Source organism: Phodopus roborovskii, unplaced genomic scaffold, assembly GCF_943737965.1.
Source record: "Phodopus roborovskii unplaced genomic scaffold, PHOROB, whole genome shotgun sequence".
NCBI classification, from domain to species: Eukaryota; Metazoa; Chordata; class Mammalia; order Rodentia; family Cricetidae; genus Phodopus; species Phodopus roborovskii.
Genome location: NW_026126484.1, coordinates 3,300,848 through 3,327,751, shown reverse-complemented (window position 1 = coordinate 3,327,751; position 26,904 = coordinate 3,300,848). Strand labels below are relative to the sequence as shown.

The window sequence follows — 26,904 nt, the reverse complement described above, 5'->3', positions numbered from 1 at the left end:
GAGAGTTCTAAGTATGAGTCATGCTAAATCAAATAAACTTCATGGGCCAGCAGAAGAGATTAACAGGTTTATCCCTGTTAATGACACATGCATAATAAAATTCTTAATTGCGGGTAACATCTCTATTTTTTACATGGTCTTCATGAACAAGGATGATATTTTTCTTGTCTTAAACTTCCTCTAGAAATTACCTGTGTCAAAGCTCCCCACCCCCCACACAAAATTAACTTGTTTTTGAGACTGGGATTTACATTCATCCCTTTATCTGTCTTGCATTGAGTATAAAGTACATATCTGACTTTCTTTAAAATGTTCTTTTTTTTCCTTAAAAATATGTTATATCTAAAATGTTCTTACCCCACTTCTCTTGTTATTCTCTTTGTTTACCTCATGGATTGTAAAATGCTTACATTCAGTGTCAGCACATTAGCTGTAACTTTTTATTGCTATTGATATCTATAAGTACGTTAAGTAAATCTTCATTTTGCTGACCTCTTTGAGGATGCATGGCATCAGCAGATTCTCTTTCAGTGGACAGGTGAGAGATTAGCAGGATCAAGTCCATTTTTTTCCTTTTTGCTTTGTTTCCTCCAGAGCAGCAAGATTCATTGTGCAGCAAGAAGGGAACTGTGCTAAGTGGAGGAATTTGTCTTAGAGTTACTGGTTTATTAAAGGGCTGATACCACATTTCATGAGTACCACTGTAGGAAGATTCTTTCTTCAATAACTGTTTTAGGCTTGGGGATGTTGCTTAACTGTAGAGTGCTTGCCTAGCATACACAGAGCCTTGAGTTCAATCCTCAGCATGACATAAAACCAGACCTGGTGTCATATGCCTATAATCTTAGCATATAGGATGTAGAGGAAAGAGGATTAGAAGTTCAAGCTTGGCAGTTTTCATAGTGTTTAATAAACAAACCCAAACTGCCTCCCCCCATTCCCTCCCTAACATTTTTGACAAGACAGTAATTTAGACTCATTATTAAAAACTGGCTCATTGAATATGTTGGTTTCTTTTTCCCTTGGTTTCTATTTGCTGAGTGTTCAGATCCCACATAGCAAGTTCCTGGAGTAATTTGTTCAGAGTTTGAGGGAGGAAAACAGAAGCTTGGAGCTCCATAATCCTACCACCTGCCCCCTCCAGGCCAGTCATGGTGTTAAGTTGTAAAAGAGGTGTGAAAGTTGAGCAGGTGGAATCCTCTAAAATGCCTTTGCAAATGACTTTTCCAGAAAAGCAGGTGGGTACAGTGATTCTTTCCCATTGCAAATGTTTTTATTATTCTGACCCCCTCTCTCCTCTGTTTGCAGGAAAATGGGTCTCTTGAAGAGTCTACAGATGAATCAGAGGTAAGATAGAGCTTGACATTTATGCTCACTCACATTTATGCTGTCTTGAGTTTGTTGTCAAAGAAGTCTGGAATTCCCAGGGGCTGGAAGAATAGGGCTGTAAAGTAGATATATTTAAGAAGTAGCATGCTGGTTTTCTTTAAAACATTATGTGGATTATCATGTGTAGAGAATCAAACAGGAATGTTTCTCTTCATCTTCTAAAGCAAAGGCAATAATAACCTTGGCTCTCTATCTGTTGTCTTGAATGGTGTTTTCATATGCCGCTATGCATGCTGGAAGACTGACAAAGTTTTAGAAACTAGTGCCCACCTACTAAAGTCTGCTTGTTTTCACAGTTTTTGCATTGTTGTTCTACAGTATATATTTTCTCCCGTGGTCCTGAAGATTCTGCTCAGCTCCTCACATTTGCCACACAAGTGCTGCACCACTGAGCTATACCACTAGTCCTGAAGGTTACTCATTTTCTTTTCCCATGAACATGAATGATCATGTACCCTCTGCTTCCTATACCTATCTATATTTCCTGAATCAATGAAATTGTAGCTCATTTCTTTAAAAAGGAAACTACTAGGCAGTTTTGTTAAAGATTATTACTCAAGGGAAGTAAAATTGTTCTTTTAAAAGTTGTCATTGCTTTGAAAAACTTTTCAAAACTCTGCATAAGAAATAGAATGAGCATAATGCAAATTAGCTAGATTACAAATTGTGTGGATAGTCTAATGGATAACATGTTTCCTTTTAATATTTGAAAAGTTAAACCAAATGAAAAGAGTTTGGCAGGGATGGTGTATTGATATGATTGTGAGCTATAATAAGTGGCTAAGGACAGGAATGAAATTTTATGGATTAAAACTGTTAAAAACCAACACATCTCTTGAAAAACCAACCAACAAACAAATAAACAAAACCAAAACAAACTCCCCAGACATCAGTTTTAATAAAACGTATTTACTTATATTGAGTGCTCTGTATGTGTGCCTGTATGCCAGAAAAGGGTACCCAATCTCATTATAGGTGGTTGTGAGCTACCATGTGGTTACTGGTAATTGAACTCAGGACCCCTGGAAGAGCAGCCAGTGTTCTAAACTGCTGAGGCATCTCTCCAGCCCCCAACACATCAGTTTAAAGAGGAGAGCCAAGGAGAGAGAAGAGCATCATATGTGGACTGAAACCATGGGGGTCTGCTTTGTGTGAGTGAAAGCTTCACTGGTCTTGTATGATTCAGACAAGCAACTGAAATGGCTAAGTTTTGGCTAATTTTTCTACTTCATTCCATTGAAGCAAAATATCAGGTACACATTTTGCATCTGTCGGCCCCTTACCAAGGTGTGTAATAACAGAGTGCCTAATTTCTGCCACCTTTATCTTTATAGCTTTTGCTACTGTTAATAGAAAACATACTTTATAAATATGATGACTTTGTGGTAGGGTTTCTTCACAGTTCTGAGGCTATGAGTATGTCTAATAACTTAAATATATTAAATGTTTAGTATTAAACATTAAAATTAAAATGAATTGACATCTAAAGCTATTCAAAATAATATGGTGAGTGAGAAATTAATAAAATAAAATCAATTTCCAGAGATTTCAGCCCCATGGAGAGTTAGTTCCCTTTTCAGTTTTGTTGAAGTGAAAATCAGTCATTGTGAGAAATCAGGAGAAGTCATTTTAAATCAGAAAATGTGCCATACAAAGTCATTTATCTCACCTGGTAGGGAGAGATTATGAATCATTTACTGAAAATTAAATTGATTTTTTATTCATATTAATTTTAATACACAGGTTTCTAGCAATGAGAACCTACAATGGTAATTACACTGTTCTGGATTGATTGCTGTGAAAAACAGAGCACAGATATACAGTGTTCCATTTCTCCAGGTAGCCCTTGGATTAAAGATCAGTATTTATTTAAGGAGCTATTAGTATTAACAGTCTCTTCTGATTATTACATCATTCAGACATGGATAAACATTCCCTTTGTAGCAAATTTTATAAATATTATCCCTTTAAGAACTCTTAGAACTTTCTGGGTGTAAGGTTTCTACTCTGTATTTCTACCATTTGTTATAGATTAAAAAGATAACATCATATAGTAGACCTTGAGTGAAATTTATCATTTCTCTGCTTGGAAGAAAAATTATTTCAAACAGTTCAAAATTGACTAGTTGATCACTCAAATACTTGTTGAGTACTAGGATACTACAGTGCACTAGTGTTTGATCAAGAAGGTGGACAATAAACAAGAATACTTATTAGACTATGTCAGATAATAAATGTAAATTAAAAGAAAACATTGTGGATGGGGAGGTGGGAAGGATATGGGAGGAATTAGGAGAGGGGAAACTGTGATCAGAGTGTATTGTATAGAAATTATTTTCAGTTACAAAAGAAGCAACATTGACTGAGGTTGATGGGTTGCTTTTTAGTGTTAGAGATGGTTTTCTGATAGGGTGATCTGGTGTCCTTATTTTGAAGAGCATAAAGCTGGGGCCTTGAGAGTAATCTTTGTCAAGCAGAATCAGTGAATGTACCAACCCCTGACTCAAAATAAGAATTGTTTGATTCTTGCATTGTACCCACAATGTAGAAGTGATTAAGGAAGCAAATGAGAACTGTTTACTGTAGTTTTGACCTTGGACCTACAACTCCATAGCCTATTAATTTTAACCTTCTGCTTTTAATGTTAACCTAGTTACATAAAGAACATTTCCCCAGAAATCTCTCTTTTCTTATCCCCAGAACCTGTGAGTGTGATTTATTACAGAACAAGGAGGAGTTAACTTTGCCAACAGTTCATTTTGAGATATGGAGATTCCTTGGAACATGTGGGCAGGACCAGTGAGATCATGTGGATCTTTAGAGATGGAACAGAAAGCCCGAAGAGAGCATGATATGGTGTGGTGTGTAGTGTGGCGTGGTCCGTGGCCTATGGTATGTGTGGTATGTGGTGTGGTGTGTAGTGTGGTGTGGTGTGTAGTGTGGTGTGGTGTGTAGTGTGTGTGGTCTGTGGTGTGTATGGTGTGGTGTGTATGTGGTATGGTGTGGTATGGTCTGTGGTGTGGTGTATGGTGTGTGTGGTCTGTGGTGTATATGTGGTGTAGTCTGTGTGTGGTGTGGTGTGGTTTGGTATGGTCTGTGGTATATGTGGTGTGGTATGGTCTATGGTGTGTGTGGTGTGGTGTGGCCTGTGGTGTGTGTGGTATGTGATATGTTATGTAGTGAGGTATGGTCTGTGGTGTGTGTGGTGTGGTGTGGTCTGTGGTGTGTGTGGTATGTGATATGTAGTGTGGTATGTGGTGTGTGTGGTATGTGGGGTGTTGTGTAATATGGTATGGTGCAGTATGTATGTGAAGGGAGTCTGCCTGTCTTTAAAGCCAGGGAACTTGAGTAGCTTTCAGAACGAGGGAAAGGCAAAGGAAAGGGTTTTCCCCTCTCCTCTAGAAGAATCCTGCCCATGGCTGTTTGCTATGGACATCCTACTACAAAATTGTAAGACAGATGTGCATTTGCATTGTTTAAAGGAACAATATTTGTGATCACATTTTATAGTAGTGATAGGAAACAAATGCATTAAATAATTTGATTGGTTGACCTTGTCTCCACAGTTCTTCCACATGGCTTATTTCATAGTTTAGGGGGTCAAATACACCCAGGCAAGGGAAAGCATACTGAAAGCACATTGTATTAAACTGGTTATCCTATGATACCATGGGAGTTGTTTTTAAAGATATATGTGCCTTTTTGATGACTCCCGTCAAAGATTGTTTAATTAATGATCTCACTTGACAGTTGGGATCCAAATCTGCTTTGTAGAGGCTTGAAGGCTTCTCTGTCTGTAGACTGAGAATGCTGTGAGGAATCTGCATAGTTCTATGGTTCTTTTCATCCCAGGGTGATATTCTGTTTATAAGTATAGGGATTCCCATGTACCTGTTATGCAATGTTTCTTTACTTCAGCATGTGACTGGTTCCTTCAGCAATCTCAGAGGACTAAGTTGATCTCTGTGTACAGTGTCAGAGAGAGATTGGAGAGGAGCAGTCACTGAGAAAACTTGAGGTTTTAGGCTGCCATCATCATTTTCAGCATCAAGGCACTGGGCAGCTTGGGAGTTTTGACTTTGTGATAGGCATCTGGGAGAGGCTCTTGGTTAATCTGTAGGAGACAGCAGTGCCTCCTCTTCTTTTCCCATTGGCCAGACTCACACTTTACTATGCTTGCAGACTTTTGCTTTTCCTCATTGATGTTCAGGATCAAATCTCAGGATCTGAGTGCGCTAGGAAAGTGCTCTGTCACAGAACTGCATCCTGAACTGGTTAAGGTGATGTGTCATTGTTATAAGTAGTCAAAGAAGTATTTCCAAGTGTTCATTCGATATTATGTTCTGGCAGTGTGCTAGGAGGTTAGCTCCCAAAAGAGGATGACATGAGTCCTACAATTGAAACTTGTGGCATTATGCATATTATTTATAATATTTTTAAAAAAACTGACATTGACTGGATATTAGCAGATACTATACTTTATGAACAGTCTTTAACATTTAAATTTTATAAAAATTTCCTGAAGTATGAATTATTATCCCTTTTAAAAGTGGGGAACTCGGGTTTTAAGACATTTGTCTAGGATACATGGAATATATGTGGTACAGCCAGCAGAGGAAACATTTCGTTAGGATTGGCTGCTTGGTTTGGAAGCAGCTGGTTAAATTGAAAAAAGAAAAAAATGAACTAAAGGCTTGCAGTTATAATCTTGCTTTATGTGCCCAGTAAATTTGAGTTAGCTGGGCCAAGCTACAAGTGTTTCTTACCCTTTTGTTATTTATAGCAGCATATTACCTTCCAAAGACAGACAGACACAATATCTCTTTGTATATATTATGTATCATATATATTTACACACATGGAGGAGTAAGTGACTTAAAGAACATAAAGACGATACTCTCCAATAAGTAATTGAGGTTTCTTATTCAGAAAATAATACTGAACTTAAGGAAAGTATAACTTAATGAGTACAGCAAGCTCCTTTCAAGTCTTTCTGTCCAGTAAGTTCTATGCCCTTCTATTTCTTGGTACCAGACTAAACTTTTCTTCTAGGGTTCTTTCTCTACTAATAGGGTGTTTTGGCTTACATCAAATGATACATCTAAATGGTCTGCAGGTAACTTTGATTTCTTAAAGGATTGATATGCTCAGACTCTCCTCCAATAGTAATTTTCTTCAAATGGTGGCACAAAAAGGCCGATCTTGTCCCTCTCCAGGGTGCAGGGGTGAGGCCAGCAAGCCTTGAAGCCCCTAGTGCTCTTTGGAAAGGAATCCATTGGTATTTACCAAAAGCTTTTCTATTTTACTGTATTTCCCTGTTAGGGGACAGTGGGAAGCCGGAGGATTTCTATGCTTTTTAAAGTTTTTCATAGAACTTGTGGCTCACATAGCCTGGGCCAGGTACCTTGCTGCAGGAGAGACAGTACTTTTTGCCTTTGATTTACTCAGTTGATTTCATTTGTCTTTCAAAAGTACTGTGTTTAGCATCCTATTACTCTGACAAAATACTGGAGATAATCCACTTGAAAGGAGGAAATGTTTATTTAGACCATGGCTTCAGAGGTTTTTCATACTGTTGGATGTTTTGCTCTGTAGCTGCACACCTATGGTATCATAGAGCACAATGGTGAGAGCATGTTTCAGAGGAATACTGATCACTTGATGACAGGAGGAAAGAGAAAAAGTCGAGAGAGAGAGAGAGAGAGAGAGAGAGAGAGAGAGAGAGAGAGAGAGAGAGAGAGAGAGAGAGAGAGAGAGAGAGAGAATATAAGAATATGAGTGAGAATGAAAATGAAACAGTGAAGATCAATGTCTCAGTACCTGCAAACATTTGCTTCCAGTGATCTATGTTCCTTCCCTTAGATGGTCTACCAAAGGTCTCTCACCTCAGAGTCACCACAGCCTGGGGACTGGCCCTAGTGCATTGGATTGCTGTGTTTTCTGGTTGATTTATTTTGCTTTGCATTTATTTTCTAATATGTCTTTTGTGCCATCAGGGTTCCCTTGCTCCTTCAGCACTCAGGGTTGAGACTCTTATACCATGATGCAGACAGGTGGTGACCAGGGCAGAAAGAGGTCAAGGGTAGGAGTAAAGGGGCTGTGATTATAGGCAGAGTTGAGTTATGGGCACAGAGCATTGGGAGGAGGCTAGAAAGCAATTGCTTACCTTTTCTTTAGGCAGCTTATGACTTCTGAAAAACAAGACAAAACAAAAAAAACCCAACAGGCTGTAAGCTTACCTTGATTTTGGTAATTGCTTTCATTTTAATGTTCTTGTTAGTTGTGGATGGGTGTAGAAATGATGGTGCTGTAAGAAGTTTGGGTCTGACTGGCTACCAGATGCTTCTATAAATTTAGAAAAGGAATGTACAATTAGACATGCCTGGGAAGCATTAAATCTCTGCCAAAACAGCCATTTTAAGCATTTAATGTTGGTCCTTTTTTAATAATAGAAGAAGAGGGGCATCATTTCTATAAATTTATCTAAAATTGCAGTTTACAGTGCTTTCTCTCTGTTTAGAGACTCCTCCTCCCCTCTCTCTACCTCAGAGTAATACCCCTTCCAGGGTTTCTATGATGCCTGTAGTTGCTTTGGTTCTGATTTGGAGTGTGGAGATTTAATTGGGGATACCTTAGGGAAGCTGTTGCTAAACTTGGGTCTTCTGCTACGACAGACCTTTGTTTTGACTGGTCTTTGTTGGGGACCCACAGTTTTGTTGGGTGAAGTTCAGAACAATGAAAAGGCATAAGCCCTGCTTCTAGGGGTCTTGTGATAACCAGAGGATATTGGGAAGAAAGGAAAAGAGGGTTATGTTGGCTTTAGTGGCGGAAATTGTCCACCCGAATGGCACATCTTGAAGATTGGTGAGGTTATTCCATATGGCTGGGAGGAAATGAAAAGCTTATTTGCTTTTCTCATTTTCCTCCTCTTCTATATATTCTTATCGCTTTCCCAATATAAAATAAATGATGAGAGTTGATCCTGTTTATGGTATGTGGCGCAGGGCATGGGAACCTTCACCTTATTTTTTTCTCCTTGAATTGAACATGAAATTCTGATACTACAGGGCAAAGGAGAGAGAAGAGTTTATGAAGACTGCCTGGCTTGTGCATCTTAAGCAGTGCTCGTCAATTATTACAGGCTCAACTTTTCCTCCCTTTCCTAGTTAAAGTATTTGAGTGAGGAGAGAGGCTCCAAATCACAGGGATTTCAGTTCAGTTAATGTGGTTTGAAAAATATTGAACAGTGGCATTTATTTTTATCTTTATAAAAATAGCAATTATTTCTATAAGAAATCCAGTGCACATTTGTTTTAGAGTATGTTGGCCAGATATTAGAGTAGTGATCCCTTCTTGCCTCTTTAAACATGCCATAAGTCAAATTAGCACCCCTGTCTCATGGATGAAGAGCATGAAACTTGAGGGAGGTTGCTGTTTGATGTGTATTTTTCTGCTTTTCTCACTACACATACATTTCTGGAGAAAAGTTTGCATTGTGCAGAGTATTTTATGATGTTTCACCTGACAAGCATCAGGAAGATGCTGCGTGGAGATGATGTTAGTGTCTATAAAGTATTTTATCAAGAGAATCTTATTAACTAGTGTTTGACTTGGGCATCATGGGCTTTTTGAATTGAGTGATTTTGTTTTCTGGAATAGTCTTGCACATTGTAGGTAATCTCACACCTACACTGACCTCTCTGTGGAAGCTGGAAGCTGCCAGTAGCAGCTTCTTGTCACAAGACCAAGTTATGGCCATAGTGACTCCAGGCATTTACTGGGGACACAAATCACCTTATTGCTAGAAACTTGCCAATGTGTGTTTTATCCTTTTAAAAGCAACGTGTAACAGGAGGGATGAGTAGTATGTGTATATGTGTAGGGGGCTGGGGGGAGTGAGTACTGGATGAGAAGACTGCAATTGGGGGACATTTTAGGGGTGAGGTAGAAACCTAGTGCAATGGAAACTCCCTGGAATTAATGAGGTTGTCCCTTGTGAAGACTATTAGTAATGGAGGGTATGGAGCCAGGCAAGGCTTCCAGTAGAGGAACTAGGACACCGACCCAGACACAAAGCCTTTTATGTACAGTTTGTCCTTCCTGCAAGATGGGCTGGGGTAAAGGTAGCACAGAACTTGGGGGAATGGCCAACCATTGATTGGTCCAACCTGAGACCTACACCACACACCATGAGAAGGAGTCCACATCTGACACTGCCTGGGGGGGCTAGGAACCAGAGGCTGGATAGGTCAGAGATCTAGAACAGAATCAAACATGGCTGGACCAAAAAAAAAAAAAAAAAAAAAAAAAAAAAAAAAAGCCAATATAATGATTCCTAACAACATTTTGCTATACTCCTAGATTGGTACCTAGCCCAGATGTCATCAGAGGGGCTTCATCCAGCAACTGATGGAAACAGATGCAGAGACCCACAGCCAGATATTAGGCAGAGCTGGGGAATTTCATAGAAGAATGCAAAGAAGGATTGTAGGAGCCAGAGGGGTTAAAGATATCACAAGAACACAACACAGCCCACAGAATCAATTAAGCAGGCTCAGAGGGGCACACAGAGCCTGAATCAACAATCAGGGAGCCTGTATGGGTTTGAACTAGTTCCTCTGCATATATGTTATGTCTGTGTAGCTTGGTGTTCTTGTGGGATACGTAACAGTGGGGTGATGGCTGTCTCTGACTCTTTTGCCTGCTCTTGGGACCCTGATCCTTCTATTGGATTGCCTTGTCGAGCCTTGATATGAGAGTATGTGCCTAGTGTTATTGTATCTTGTTAGGTTATATTCAGTGTATCTCTGACAGGTCTGCTCTTTTCAGAAGGTAAATGGAGGAGGATTTGATCTAGGGGAAAGGGGATAGGTGGGTGGGGTTGGCAGAGGGACTGGGAGTAGAGGAGGGAGGAGAACCTGGTCAAGATAAAATAAATGAGAAAAAGAATAAATAAATAAATTTTTAAAAAAGCAAAGGCAAGAAGGGAAATATGACAAGACTTAAAAAAAGTCATGTTGACTTTTTAATACATTTGAAAGAGCAGACCTGATCCATCTATTTTAATTTATCAGTTCCAATTTTCAGTGGTTTTTATGAATTTTTTTATGTTAGCAACATTGCTTAAAAGATGAAAATGTGCCATTATTTGCATTCATACAACAATGTAATTGCTTATCTGTCAGCAGCCCTATAGAAAGGCATTTTGGAAACTGTGACCACAGTTGTTTTATACAGGTGGTCTGTTATCTTCATGTCACTTTCGTGGTCATTGAGGCAGCTGTAATACCTTATATTATTAATGGAAATCAGAAATTACTCTTTCAGCTTCATTATGTAGTTTTCTTGATATATTTCGACATTTTAGAAGGAGCTGTGAAGTCATCTTTTTTATCAGATGCTCATTTTTTGTATAAATAAAATGCTGCTTCTATATTAGAAGTATAGCACTCAGTAATTATCAGCATGAGTTGCCTTTTTAAAGAGACCACATTCTTTTTGTGCATTTGGCGGAGGGGCATTAGAAAGCTAGCTGAAGGCCTTAGGCCTTGACTGACTTTGTGCCTTACCTACAATGTCTTTTCATGAATCCCTGTCCTCTCCCTAGGTCTCCTCTACCCATCTGAAGATTTTGTTTACTTTGGTTTGTTTTTTTTTTTTTTTGTTTTTTCAAGATGGGTTTTGTCTGTGTAACCCTGGCTATCCTGGAACTGCTTTGTAGAGCATGCTGACCTCAAACTCATGGAGATTTGCCTGCCTCTGCCTCCTGAGTGTTGGGATAAAGGTGTGATTTGGGTACTAAATTTGAGGAAGTCTGTGTGCATGCACTTTTATAGATAAGGTAGTTTAAGTGAAAGTGTATTGCAGTAATATGTGATTTCCATTTGTTTCTGCTGCTTGTTTTTTAATACTCTGTAGAAGTGGTTAGATCTGTTTCTTAAAATATTTTTATTTTTATATTTTTATGTGTTTGAGTTTCAAATTGTATTTTGATCAGAAATATTATCATATATCATTAAGTGAATTATTGATGATAAGAGACAATTTAAAATACAAATATTGTGAAATTCAAATGTTCTGATATTGTGTTTTGATAGTTATTTTTTATATATTGAACTTGTAAGGATGAGTACAATTTTGAGTATTTCAGTTTTCCTCAAGGTAATTAGAGTTCTAGACAGAATGTCCTAGAGGAAGCAAACCTTTATTTTAGACTTTCATACCCATGGTTGATTATTGATTTGCTTTTTATTAACACTTGGTTTTTACTGTGGAAATTCAAGCTGCATGAGAGCAGTTTTTTGTTTTTATTTCTTTTAAACACCGAGAATTTCTTTAAGGATGTTATTGTCTCCCTATTGTATCCAGCTTTAAAACACTGGATATTTATTAAAAGGATTTGCCCCTAGTCAGATGTAGCTGATGACAGGAAACTAGGTAAACCATTCATCTGATTAAATTTCCTAATGGTTCAGCCGAGGTGTCCTGGAAGGGGGATGCCATCTGCACAGAGCCATGATGGGTTGCTGAGTAGTGATTTCCTGCAGATGTTTTTACAAGCTTAATCTGGGCAATATGTGATATCTCACTTTTTAATTCTATCTAATGTCAATTTTGGTTTTTAAAGTTAAAATTGAATTTAATAAAGAAGGTGTGTCCAGAAATAAACATTTAATTTTTGTATAATTAGGAAGAATATATATCATGGTTGACACTTGGGGCATGTGAAAATAGGGACTGAACTGATGACCTGTGTATTCTAATTATGCACTGAGCTATGTTCTAGCCCTTAGTCAGTACCTTTGTTTTGAGAGGGTCTTACTAAGTTAACACTGTTGGCCTTGAACTAAAGTATAGTCCAGGTAAGCCTCAAACTTGGGATTCCCCTGCCTCAGTTCCCTGGTAGTTGGGATTACAGCTAACATTTCTTTTTTCTATAAGTGAAATTCAAGTCTTTATTTGGACCATAACAGTGGTGCATTGTATAAAATATATTAACATGTGAAACAAAGATCTTGACAAAAATTAAAATAGGATGAAAATGTCAAATCCAATAGCTAGACTACATTTTTTCTTATACTTAGGTTTTAAACGATGGGAATGATTTTAGTGCTGGAACACAAGGCCAGGTGAAGTGGCCTGAACTGACTTTGCTGGGGAATTCGTCCTTCCAGGACACACTACCGAAAAAGTTCTTACAGAGGAACCCTTAGTAACTTTAGTTTGTTATTTTCTGAAATTATTTTCTCCCTTTACATTCAGAACTCAGCAAAAGTGACCCTGAAATGATATTTATTTTCAGATAGTGTTCTAGAATTTCATAGGATGGTTCAAGGATTTGTCTTTAATTAAAAGTGCTATACACTTAGTACGAATCTGTGTTTGTTGAGAAATTGATTCTTTTTGAAGGAAAGCTGCAAACTTTTCTTGTATGGGTAAATGTCACTCTATTCATATCTTCACTTAGCTGCAAGTCAGTACGTGTTCTGTTCCACCAGGTTGTCATAGTAACACAGTTAACTGTCATCTCAACTCAGACTGTTGATGGTTTTATTTGTAGGTTTGTAGGATTATTAAAATTTAACAAAATTATTGATTTGCTTTTTATTAACACAGAGTTATTTACCATGAAAGTTCAAACTGCACATTTTTTCTGTTTAATTTTTTTCCCAAAATTAAAGTGAAACAGATATTAAATCCTTGTGATTAAATTTTTTTTATTTAAAATGTAATATAGAGTCTGCAATAGCAGAATAACCTCTGTGAATTGTAGTTTTGAGTCATTTCCTATTTTCTTTTGACAAGGAGGCAAAAAAAAAAAAAAAAAAAAGAAAAAGAAAAAAAGCCTTAAAATTCACCTTTACCTTGCTCTTAAGTAAACATAAAGGATACCTGTCAGGAAAGCATGAAATGGTACATAAAGTGCCTAATACTGAGTTTACATTTTATTTATGGTTTTTGAAACCTTGTGGGAATGCTTCACTGAACTGTGTTGTAAAAGTATTTATTTTGGTATATTTATGTGAGAGAGATTACTTAGTTTTCACTTATAAATAAGGCAGGCAAACCTTATTTACAGTAAGCTTATCTAATGGTCCGTGGATGAATGCTTTTATGCAAAATAGTTGGGAGGCTAGAATTAACTTTCACATTGAGTGCACATTAGATGTTCACTCTTGAGCAACATGTGGCATCTTATTCTAAAGGCTGCTGTTCAGGATTCAATTTGTATTTCTCTCAGCATACAGAGCTCACCTGCATGACATCTACTGTTTCCTGTCTAGTGTCTCTTTCTTCCTGGGAGATTACAGATTTACTGTTTTTATACTCTTCCCTGTTTAGTTTTTAGAGACTTGGTTAATTAGCAGTGTCATATTATACATCAACAGAGTTTAGTCTGGGGATTTAGCGTCATTGCAGGGGTTGATTATTGGGAAGTGTAATTTCCTCTTCCTGTGGAATACTGTGCATTGTCCTGTGCATTTTGTTGCTCTTAGTTCTCAGTCCCGGAAAGTTACAGTATATGCACAGTCCCTGATGTAATACTTGGTTGCTCAACAGCTGGTAGCTTATGTACTCTTGAACTTAGGTATGCTCATTAGTGTACACGGAATGTTTCTTTTAGATGTTTTATTAATATTCTTATAGCTGTGTGATGCCCCTCCCTCACAGTCCTCACCTTGTCATTTATGTCCTTATGTCCTCACCCACACTGAGTCATGGCTGACCCATATGGATCAGTAGACTATTGTACCTATGAAGTGTGCAGCCTTGGAAGATAGGCCTAACAAAGCATATGGCTTTATTATGTTCTTTCTCAGATTGATTTACAGTGGGAGAAGCTGCATGCCTTTGAGATTCTCAGGCAGCCCAGGGAAAACCTCAAGAGTGAGGAAATCAATCTTCCCACCAAAGTCAACCCTTACCTGCCAGCCATTGTGTGAGCTGCTGTGGGGGCTGATGCCTTCCTTTTTAGAGTTGCATTCATGAGCATAATGAATTTTTATCATATCCCTCCTCTCTCCCCATTCTAACTCCTTTCCCTACCCCCTCTTAAATTCATGTCATCCTCTTCATATGTGTGTGTGTATATATATATATATATATATATATATATATATATATATATCCAATTGAGTTTTATATATATATTGAATTAGTGTTGCCCATAGTACATGACTGTAGGGCTAACTTCTTGGACATGAGCCTTTACAGTTTTTGGCTTGTGAACTTTGTTTTAAACTTACAAGTAAAATTATACCCCCTTAAATCACAATAATATTATAGTTATCCTAGACTTATTGATTTGTAATGGTCATCATGAGGATGGAGAATATCTTAGATACTGTACCATATAGTAAGGGTGAACATATAGTTATTACAATACAGTAGTAAGTTCAAATATCCATGTTTACCACTTTTTAATTTTTCCCACCAGCAAAACTATGTATGTAATTGGCAAAAAGAAACTGGAATCTTAACCTATATCTATTGTTATAGTTTTTGACAATGAAAGACCTCTCTATCCCTTGTTACCCCTTAAGTTCATTTTGAGTCATTCAGAACAAAGCCACAATGATTATAGTGTTCCTCTGCTTTTCATGCAGGAAGAGAGTGAAGAGGAACCCAAACTGAAGTATGAAAGGCTTTCCAATGGGGTGACGGAGATTCTTCAGAAGGATGCAGCAAGCTGTATGACAGTCCATGACAAGGTAATGAGCACGTTAGAGGATTACAGATGCCTGACATCTGTGTTCTTGCTATGGCAAGAACACATTCTGAGACTACACTATGTATTGGGTCAGACCTTAGTTTATTCTTGAACCCAGACTATTTAGTGGAGGCCATGGTTTCACCCATTGTTCTCTTCTTCCCTGTGAGTCGGGGAGTGAACCTTAGACCTTCCCACCTTGTTATGATAATGCACATGCGTGGATTCCGTGTGTGTGTGTGTGTGTGTGTGTGTGTGTGTGTGTGTGTGTGTGTGTGTTGGGGGCTGGAGGATGGGTACTGACTCAGAGGAGGGACAAACATGCCAGGCAGACAGAGCTTAAGTGAGAAGTTTTATTAGAGAGGGGAGGGAGGGAAAAGGGAAGAGAAAAGAGGTGAAGAAGCACAGAGACAGAGAGAGTTCAGAAGAGAAGAGGGAGACAGGAAAAATCCTGTCTGCCCCAAAGGAACAGCAGGAAAGAGAGGGGCAGGAAAGAAAGAAGAGAGGAAAGAGAGTGGGAAAGAGAGAGGGAGAGAGACAGCAGAAAGCAGAGTATAGATGGGCAGAGGTCTTTCTTTTAAAGGGTCCTTTGCACCTGGGCTGACCAGGGTACTGCCTGAGTTCATTCTGCCAAGTGACAAGGGCAGGCCAGCACAATGCCTGAATCCTTACACACCTTTGATGTGTCCTTTGGCTTTATGCTATGTTGTTTCATTCTCTATATGGCCTCCCACCAAATGCCTTTTGCTTTAGATTTTGTTCCCGTGTAAACAAATCCCTATATTCACTCAACACTTCAACAGTAATGCAGTAATGTCAGCTCTTTTTTTTTTTCCCGTGTAAACTCCTGCCTGTGAGTCCCCTGCCTTCTTTCCCTGTCGTGTCATGGCTGCTGAGCTCTAGCTAACCCTTGTTCTTCTTCACTGATGAAGGCTGTCCCTGTGGTTCTTCAAACTCATTTACTTCCATTGAACTTCATTTCTCTATTGTAGTCTTAGCATAATCTATTGTTGTTAAGAGGCACCATGACCAAGGCAACTTTTACAGCAGAAAACATTTAATTGGAGGCTTACTTACAGTGTCAGATCAGAGGCTTAGTCCATTATCATCATGACAAAGAGGATAGCAAGAGGCAGGGGTGGTGCTGGAGAAGTAGCTTAGAACTACACCCTGATCTCTAAGCAGAGAGATAGAACCTGACCTAACGCAAGCTTTTGAAACCTCAAAGCACACCCCTCCCAACCAGGTGACACACTTTCTCCAATAAGGTCACACCTCCTAATCCTTCTAATGCTACTCCTTGGTGACTAAACATTCAAATATATGAGCCTGTGGGGAGGAGAGATTCTTATTCAAACCAGCACAATGATGCATCTCCCACAGCTATGACCACATTGTGGGTGGTTTCAGTATGAGGAACATGGTGATTTTTGGCCTGCAGCATACTCTCTTTAGACCTTCACGTTCATTTTCACGCAAACATCATTCCTAACTATGGTGTCCCAATCTCTATTCTTTCATTTTCCTTTGTAATCTGTCCTGTGAAATTATCTTTCATCTACCAGTCTTCCTGATCCATCTTTTTGTTCTTTGAGTTATACTCTCCGTTTTGAATGCATTGTGCAATGGTAGAAATAGTCATAGTCTGTGGCATCTCCTGCACTCAGGCTTGCTTTCTTACCAAAGCTTGCTGTAACCTGTATTTCCTCATTCCTGGTGTTCCCAGTTCACCTGCTCAGTCATTGTTCTCAGATGATAGCATTCTCTTTCCCCTGACTTTCTCTTCCTCTCCCATCTCCTTTTTCTTTCTCTTAGATTTTTGACAGTCACCTTAAACTCATGATTCTGCCGCCTTGACCTCCTGAGTGTTGGTATTACAGGTGTGCACCCCATGTAGTGTCCTTTGTTTAAGAAAGTTGAAACAATGGTGCAAGGCCAGCCTCAGTTTCAGAGTCCACTCCCACGTTTACCCATAGGAGATTTTCTTCTTCCAGTTCAAGGCTCTTTTTGTCTACCTCTGTTCTTCATCTCATTTTGTCCCTTTCTTATTTGTGTATTTGCTAAACTGTAAAACACACTTAACATTAGCATTAGGTACCTAACAATGTACTTTGTGTATTTATACATACATGTCTTGCTTATTTAGACTGTTTCAGATAAATGCAGTCACGGATTCTTTCATTTGTTTTGCCAGACTTATTTTACTTAGTATACTATTTTGAAGTTCCTCTATGTCATAGCAGGGATCAATCAGTGCTATTCCTTTTCCTGCTGAAGAGTAGTCTATTGTATGGCCATGCCATAATTTCTGTAGCCATTCACTGACTGGTGGACATTTGGCTAATTTTAAGGTGTGTGTTTCTCTTGTCAGAACTTCTTTATCACAACTGCCCTTGGTCATTTGTGGTGTTCCCACTCTTTCCCCTACTTTCCCCTGACATTCTAGTTTTCTAAAACTGGCTCCTCTTAGTTCCATGCTGGTTTGTGTTTTCTTTTTGCCTGCATATTGAGCTTTCAGAACAGCACGTGTGTTTTCTAAGGGCTCCCTGTCTTTGTTCTTTTTATCTGAACCTCATCACAAACATGTTGGGATCATCTTGTTTTCATTCTAAACTTGTACCTGTTTTGTGCTATGTGATCTCATTTGGTGGCACCACCATCTTCTATTACCTTAGCCGAAAGTGACCCCTTTGCCCTTTCCCTACAGCCATTCCTCATGTCCTAGTGATTTTGTTTTTCCTAAACTTGAGGTTTGGCTTTTAGCTTCTCCTTCCTGCATTTGGTAAATGGGGGGCCCTTGTTTTCCTGTCTAAACCCTCTGCCTCCTGGTTGCAGGGTATCGTGTTGAAGATACAGAACTTTTTAAATCCTCGTGTAATTTTCATCGTTTACGTAGCGGCAGAGCTCTTCAGTGTGGTGTGTAAGGCTGTCTAGGATCTTGCCTGCTGTGTGTAATTGAGCTCCTGTCTCACCACTTTTGCTGTGGGCGTGGGGCTGTGGCAGCAATGCGTTGTCCTTATTATTCACATTAAGCTCATGCTTGGACTCTGCCACCAGCTTATGTGCTGGACTGTTCTCCTGAGCTTCTGTCTGTTCACATCCATCATTTCTCTGGGACTGTTGCACCTCCCGTGAACTAGTCTGTTTTCTTTCACATTTGTTCTCTCCCTCCCCTTCCTACCCTCTGCATGAGGAGACCTCCAGAGATTCTGGTCTGATCGTTCAGTCTTCTCCCTTGAAACTTGCTGATTCCTGATGTCTTAATGATTTGGACCTGTCTACCCTGCTTTCCCCCACGCCCCACCTTTCATCCCTCTGTAATTATTCAGTGCTCCTTGTTAGTCAGCCTCTCCAGCTGTACCACCTGCCTTTTCTCTTGGGCATGAATTAGATGGCTCTTTCATCTGTGTAAAGCTGCTTATAATTTCCTGTCCCTTGTTACGGAACTTCATGTTGTTGAGCAAGTTGTTTCCACTCTGGCCTTCTCTTCCCTGTCTGTGTCTGCTTTCTAATTCTTCCTTCCAGATTTGTCACATAACCCTTCCTATTTCTGAGGGTTTTAGAGAAACTGCCACTTTAAACACAGTGTTTACATTTAATTGCAGTTGCTTACTTTTTACATCTGTCTTCCTCAGTACAGCAAAATCTTTATGTTGCATTTTCTCATTGTCTGAGTACATTATGGGTATTTTTGTGAGCTTGTTGAATGAACATTTGAATGCATGAAAAGGAGAGCCATGTTTGTCCCTTTGTTAATATCATGCATAACCAACCAATCGACCCGAGAGCCTGATGGTTGGGAAGGATTGTCAGTGCTGACATTTAGAATACAGACCTATCGAGGCCCATGTTTTTATTAAGAGGATTCTGATTGAGTTTTATTTTGCTTTGTTTCTGCCGCTCTAGGAACTGAATGCAGGGCATCATAGGCACGCGTTCTGTATCCCACCTACCTCCTGGGCCCTGCATTTCAGTATTTATTTCTGTCCCTGATTGTATTTGGTACTTGTTTCTATGAAGCCTCATCAGTTTCTGGGACCTAATTCCTCACGTGTAACTGGATGTTGTCCTAGGGGCAGTACTGTGAATATTATAAAAGACTTTGAGGAAGGGCTGAATGGACATGCAGTGTGCTTTCTTTCCGTGGTGATTCCACAGACCTGCTCACAAAGCCATCTGTTTCACCCACATAAAGTTCAGTTGTGCACTGTGGAAGCACTACAGTTGGTGGGTTAAGGTGTCTGACCTTTAATTAAACATTAAAGAGGACATTGAAGCTATATTGATGATTATACAGCCTAGATTTACATATTTTCAGACTAAAATAAAAAGCAAAATCTAATACCCAAGAAACCCAAGGAGTTAAAAAAAGTATTAGGTTTTTGAGAATTTAATATCTTTTAATTATATTCACCCTGCTCACCCAGTTCTCCCCATTACCAGGTCTGATCTTCTCCATTTTTTGTCATCCACCCAACTTTTTTTTTTTTTTTCTTTTTTCTTTTTCAACCCATCAAAGACAAAATTGTGTTGCCCAAATATTCTTGGGTGTGTGGCCTTCCACTTGATCAACTTACCAGGGGCTGTACTTTTAGAGAAAACTGATTTTTCTCCCAGCAGCTAACAATTGCCATTAGACCCATGACAAGGGAATGCATGCCCAATTCCTATCTCCTTAATGGGGTTTGGTCAGGCTTGGGCTTGCACAGATGTTTGCGCATACCATTGCAACTGCTCTGAGTGCAGCCATGCAGCTGCCCCACTGTGTCCAGAAGACAATGTTTCCTTAGAGTCATCTGTTACCTCTGGCTCTTTCCTACCCTACTTCTGCAGTGATCCACAGGAGGGGGCTGGTATACATGTTCCTTGTAGGGTTAAGCGTTTTGTACATTCTTGTGCCTTGTGCATTTATTTGTTTGTTTATTATCTGTGCATGTGTGTGAGAGAGTGTATATATGTAAATATAGGTATGATTGAGCCATTGTATATGTGTGGAGGTCAGAGCACAACTTGAAGGAGTTGTTTCTCTTCATACGCCTCAAAGATCCTAGGGATTAAACTCAAGTACTTTGACCCAATGAGCCCAGATGGTTTTTAATGGCTAGAAGGAAAATAAAATTTGAAGGATTTGTTCTTGCATTCTGTCATATTGTGGGTAATTTTGTATTTTGCATTTTTGCTCCATTTTAAGTTACTCAATACAAATATGAATTATCCATATTTCAGTAATCAAATAAATATGATCAACAAATTAAATGTTATTTGGAAGGGCATATAGTTGATTTCTTCTAAGAGGCAGTAGCATTTATTTACTGTTCTAAATGGTTAGATGTTTTCTTGAACAAAAGATAGTTCATCATACAAATACCAGTAATTTTTTTCATAAATGGTCCAACTTTATTGTACCTTTACATAAAAATTATAAAATCAAAACTATATCTAACTATCCTATAGTGATTAAAAACAGTAATTTTTCAAAACAGAGATAAGGAATTGTATTTAAACTTTGATTTTTTTCAAAAATAAAATGTAATTATTCTTAAAATAGCCTTTACAATAATGCCACAGAGCAACACAATATTACTGCATGTTTAGGATCCAAACCCCCTCAGTTTTCTAACAAACTATATGCAGAATTTATGAGGAGAATCGATACTGTGAGATACTTGGGGTGCAGTGAGCTTTTAAGACCCATTCTTTTACCGCAGAAAGCCGTCAAATGGGATGTCACTTGCCTTTGGTTAGCATTTTATGTGGCATCTCCTATTCAGAGAGTCAGTGTCACTCTGAAGGTAAAATTACAACCACTTGGGTCCTCTAGTTCTGATTAGAATGTTCTTGTGCTTTGGAGAAAGCGTTCCTGCTTGGTTTAAATATTCAGACTAATTTCCCTCCAGGATCACCTCTTCTCCTTTTCTCGTGCAGCGCCCAAGCCTCCTGTTTGCACCAGGCTTGCTGTCTGCCCCAGATGACTAATCGTCATGGCACCTGGTGCATTCAGGCAGTCCTGTGCAGCGGAATCGTCATCCCTAGTTATGTCTGCACACCTGATGTTTTATTAACCAGTATTGATTTTTTTACCCAGGGGACTTTTTTCTTCCTGAAAAAAGGCAACCTTGCAGGAGTGAAAGGCATTGCAGGGGATGAATTTCTAATGAGCCCCCTTTCCCCCTTTTGTGGCTCCTCTTTAATGTAGCTCCGTATTTTAAGTGCTGGAATTGAAATTTCATTTTTAGCAGTTCTATTTTGATAAATCCTTTCAAATCTTGACTTTCCGTAAGGTTATTTTTTAAAGATTGTGCTGCTTGACTGAAATGCTTAGTAGTGCCTATGAATTTGAGCATTTCATTATAGGCTGCAATGAAGCATGCTCGCATATAGTGAAATACAGAGGATTCTGGACTATTTGAGTAATGCTTAGAGAAATGAAAAGGAAGAAAAATCTCGTGTCGTATTTCAGGTAGTCCTTAAGTTTCTTCTGGCTTGTTTAGGATCAGTTCAGAGGAATAAAGAAACAGTGGGACGCATGAAGCAGCCTGATATCATAAAATGAATATGTAGCTCAGCAGTTACTTAGTGACAGGAAAGGATTATTTTTGCATTGGAATATAAACATTTATGTTCAGTGTTATGTGGTACCATTTACAGAGATATCCAGAAGCTGATGATAAAAGAACATCTGAGGTTTTTCATCCCTCAATATGGCATGGAATTTTCCATTCAGAAACAATTCTTTATTGTTGTTAAGTATTTCCTCCCCATTGGACTGAAATGCTGGCCTATATTTCCTCAGTTAACTTAAATTAGGGAGTTTCTTAATCATTTTCTCTCACTTTGGGTTCAGCTGTAGCATGGTTCAGCTTTACTGCTGCATTTTTAATTTACTGCCTCAGTCCATCAGGCATTGTGTACAGAATGCACACACACCATTAGTTGTCAGTAGGTGAGGGTCCTCATGAGTCATTTTGACAGCTGGCTTGCACTATCATGGTAAATAGGCCTGGTTCTGTCATTCCCCCCAAGCTGGAGGCGTGCCCTTTTTAAGGAATGTGTATCTTCCAAGATATTGCAGATGAATATCTATTAAGTGTTTTCACTTTGAAAAGGTTTATATTAGCTGTATACTAATTCACTGTATATTTATTAATTGCCCTCTCTGTTTTTCTTACAGTTTTTGGCACTGGGTACACATTATGGAAAAGTTTATTTACTTGATGTCCAGGGAAATATCACTCAGAAGTTTGATGTAGTAAGTATGTGGTGTAAAATAATGTTCACGTTAAGTGTCATGCTAAAAAATTGTGATTTTTAAGAGTTGAATAGCCTAAGAAGGTATTAATTAGAGTGCTATGAGTACAGTCTAAAATTTATAGTATATGTCTCAAATTTTAAAGATAAACAAGAGAAAGAGATCGCTTTAGATATAAGTATGCATATAGTAGTTTGACTTTGTATAAATTTATGTAACTGCAATGTTTTGGTTCATTATAGGCATTCATTTGACTTTAAATTGATCATTAAAATAAATATATATATGTATACACACACACACACACACACACACACACACATATATATTTAATTGGCAATGTTTAATGTCTAGATCAGTGGTTCTCAACCTTCCTAATTTTGCAACCCTTTAATACAGTTCCTCATGTTGTGGTGATTCCCAATCATAATATTATTTTGTTGCTACTTTATAACTAATTTTGCAACTGTTATGAATTATAATGTAAATATCTGATATCCAGGATATTTGATATTTGACCCCCAAAGGGGTTGCAAACCAGGTTAAGAACCACTGGTTTAGGTGAATTGTTATTAAAACAAAAAGATTCTGCTTGTATTAGCGAATAATGCTAATTTACATGCTTCAGAGTTTGTGGGATCCTTTGTGTATGAACCTCTCTCTGATGTCTGAATTGTCTTGCCATCTCATTGAGTTGCCAAATGGGATTGAAGCTTGACTAATTGTGTTGGTGGATTCATTTATCTCTTCTAGTATATAAAATTCAGATATTTTATGTGAACGCTTTTAGGCTTACTTGATTGGAACTTTTGGTATCAAGGATGAAGGATGTGTTACATTTGAAGTTTGATTTTTGTGTTTAGTGTATACCTTAAAGATATTGTAACTTTGGTTTTTTTGTGTGTAACTATGAAAATGTAGGGTGAAAAGATGATTATTTTGCAGGGGGCTGGTGTTCAGCTTTTTTAGATTTGTTTTATTTTTTCTTTTATATTTTTTCTCATCATAGTGTTTCTTCTTTTTTATTATTGTTATTTTTTTCTTATTTTTACATATTGATCCCAGTTCCCTCTCTTCCCTCTCTTCCATGCCCCCTGACCACCTTTACATCCCATCCAGCCCCCCAACCCCCACTCCACAGGGAGGGTGATGCCTTCCAGGAAGGGGTCAACAAAATCTGTCAAATCATTTGGAGTAGGGACTAGGCCCTCCCTCCTGCCTCTAGGTTAGGGGAATATGCTCCCAAATTCCTTTTGTGCACCAGGGATACATCCTGGTTCCACTATCAGAGGTACCTTAGACTATCCAGGCCTTCTAACTGAGACTCATGTTCAGGGGGTCTGAGTCAGTCTGTGTATGAGTATTTTGTCTGCATATATATATATGTTCATCACCTATGTCCCTGGTGCATGAAGAAGTCAGAAGAGGGGCTTGGATCCCCTGGAAATAGAGTTATAGAATATTGTGAATCACCATGTGCTTGCTATGAACTGAACCCAAGTGGTCTGCAAAAAAAAATGAAAGTACTTTTAACTACTCAGCCATCTCTGTAGTGGGGTCGGGGGAGAAATGACAGATATTAAATACCAATATCAAAAACTCTGTGGACACTGCAGTTTCTAAAGCCAACATGTGATACGTGACAGGAAAAGGAATGTAGCATCCAGAAAGGGAAGTGTATCGTCTCGTTGTACTGCTCCTTCAGGGTAACTGTAGTTTTTGTTTTCTCTTAATCGTTGTATATTGGCAAGAGGAATGTATTCCTTACTCTCCCTCCTCTTATTTCAGACACTGGCTGTACATCTTGGTGATCTAAGTCTTTGGTCTTTCCACTGTGATTTATTAACATGAAAATGCACATGAGTAGCTCTCTGTGTGTGTGTGTGTGTTTGTGTTTGCGTGTGTATACATGTGCACGCTCATGCATGGGATGAAGTAGGTGGTAGTGGAGCATTACACATGACTTCCCAACTTTAACAATAGTTTCCCTGAGCAGTCTCTTAAGTTTTAATATGCATTGTATCGGACTTGTGTGTTTGGTGAGGTTTATATTCAGATATTTTTGTTCTGTTCAGCACCTGCCTTCAGATCTGTCTTCTGTGAATCAGTGGCATGCTAGCCATGTCCTCCATCTATCTCAGTTTTTAGGTCTCACCCATAAGATTATCTGAACTTCTGGTTTTGGGCCCTCTGGCTCTGACATCTTTGAAAACTAAGCTCTATGGTGTTGGTTGCATTGTTGTGTTTTCCTCTCTTGGTAGATGAAGAAGATGATTTGATGAGATTTTTATTAGTTTATTCTCTCCAAGAAATTTGATAGTCTGTCCTGGAAACGTTACTTGTGCAAGGGCATGTCTTTTTGATGTGTTTGTCAGGTTAGAATTTTAAGTGTCAAATTTCAGTTGGTCATTATGTTTTGAAAGAAATGCTAATACCATTTTCATATCTGTCATGAGATTTGTGTTCCCCTTTTTCTCTGCTTCTGATGTGGCTGATTGTAGGGCTCAGTGTGCCTCTTCTTTTATGTATGTATGTATGTATGTATGTATGTATGTATGTATTTATTTATGGTTTTTTGAGACAGGGTTTTTCCTGTATTGTTTTGGAGCCTGTCCTGGAACTTGCTCTGTGCCTCAAATTCATAGAGATCTGTCTGCCTCTGCCTCCTGAATGCTAGAATTAGTGGCATGTGCCACCAATACAAGGCTGTGTGCCTCTTCTTTTAAAAGCTGTCCTTCAATTTGAAACCATTTGTTAGCACTTGAATTTCTCCAGATGTAATAGTTGCCAACTTTTACATTGTTCTGTTTTTTTTTTTTTTTTTTTTTTTTTTTTTTTTTGAGACAGAGTCTCATTCTATAACCTTCTACCCCAACTCTGAATCACAGGAAGGCCAGGAGAAGGGCTCTAGCTCCTCCTGGAGTGCTGGAGTTGTAGGTAGCTGTCCAGCCTCTGGCCATATTTGTCATAGTTATTCTAGAACCTTTCTCTTTATTAGGAAGATAATAAGAGAAAAGCAAAGATTTTAAAGAAATTAGTGAATGTCTTTGGCTTGAATTTTACCTGTAGGTAAAAAATGATGTAAACAAATTGAGATCAAACAAAACAATAATTCATATTTGTATAGTTTTTTTTTTCTCCTCAAGAAATACATTTTCCACCTGCTCACTGCATTGGTACTTGATTTCAGTAGTGGAATAATGAAGTGGTGGTGGCGGCCTTGTTGGCCAAGAATGGAAGCATGAAGGAATCATTCCTAAAAATGTGTCTAAGGTGATGCAGATGATTTGAGCTGGACAGTGCCATTATGCCAGAAGCTAACTTTCTCTTTCCTAAGTAATATAAGAAAAGAAAACTGAGCAACTCCTTCTGCATTTTAAAAGTAATATTGCTTCTTCCATTAATACCTCAAGAAGAATAATGTTGTTGGTGGAATCTACTAAAGCTGAGCAGGACTGCCTGATAACCCAGCAGTTGCACTTTGAAGAAGTTCATTTCGAAGAAAAATGCATGTAGCACAGATGTCCATAAAACTGTATGTGAGCAATGGCTTAATTCATGATAGCAACCCAAATGTCCAGTTGTAGTAGAAATGGATATGTACATTGTGCTGTGTTCTGAGCAACAAAATGAACAGATTGTTAGTATATGCATACAATGGCCAATGGAACCAGATGACCAGTGTTCCTTCTGAATTCCTGTTTGGAATGTACAATTATAAGATACCATTATACTTTCTCTTAAATGACCCTCATTTTCCTGTAACATATTCCTTTAAAATTTACCATCAAAGTACTTAGTACTCACTTTAAACAATGATAACATTGTGTCATTTCTGTTTTTGAAAACTTAGAACATTATGACACATCAAATATGTATTTTTTTCATGTTAGTAAAACTGCAAAGACTCCATTAGTCAAACCAAACTTCTATTGTTTATCAAAGTTTTATGATTTTTTTCTTAACTAGAAGTAGGAAGTAGCAAGATTTTACTGTGTTGTGTCATGTTAATACTTTAGAAAAACGTAATTATAGAAGAAAAGGAAAAAAAATAAACAAAAACTTGAGGCATTTTGTTTGTTAAAAGTGACAGTGTTTTTAATGAGGTAAGGATTTTACTTGAGTTCCAGGTAGTCCGTTGGTATTTCTAATTGCTTTTCATTTAGGGTTAAATTAATAGCTTTTGATACACAGTTACCATTGTTTGGAACTGTTCATGTTCATACACTAATGAAAATCCATCTTCAAAACTGAAGTAGTTTGAAAATTTTGGTTTTTTTCTTTTTTGTTTGTTTTTTGAGACAGGGTTTTGTATCCATGGCTGTCCTGAAACTCGCTCTGTAGTCCAATTATACCTTAAACTCAGAGATCTGTCTCCCAAGTGCTGGTATTAAAGGCATACCAATGCCTAGCTGAAAATAGGTGTTTTTTTTTTAAAATGGATGGAAATCATCATATCAAGTTAGTCAAACTCAGAAAAACAAAATATTGCATATTTTATCATATTGAAATAGATTTAAATTATAAAAACCCCATAGGACTTGAAAACAAAAAC

At 38.3% G+C, this 26,904-nt stretch overlaps 1 protein-coding gene across 1 annotated transcript in view; it reads left to right on the top strand.

Annotated features, from left to right (window-relative positions):
* The window catches only part of Vps41 (VPS41 subunit of HOPS complex), a 144,336-nt gene that overhangs the window by 7,124 nt on the left and 110,308 nt on the right, over window positions 1–26,904 (top strand). Inside the window, exons 2-4 of the mRNA XM_051194665.1 lie at window positions 1,309–1,347; window positions 14,997–15,101; window positions 22,272–22,349. Coding sequence (XP_051050622.1) covers window positions 1,309–1,347; window positions 14,997–15,101; window positions 22,272–22,349 — 222 coding nt within the window. The remainder of the gene's footprint in view (window positions 1–1,308; window positions 1,348–14,996; window positions 15,102–22,271; window positions 22,350–26,904) is intronic.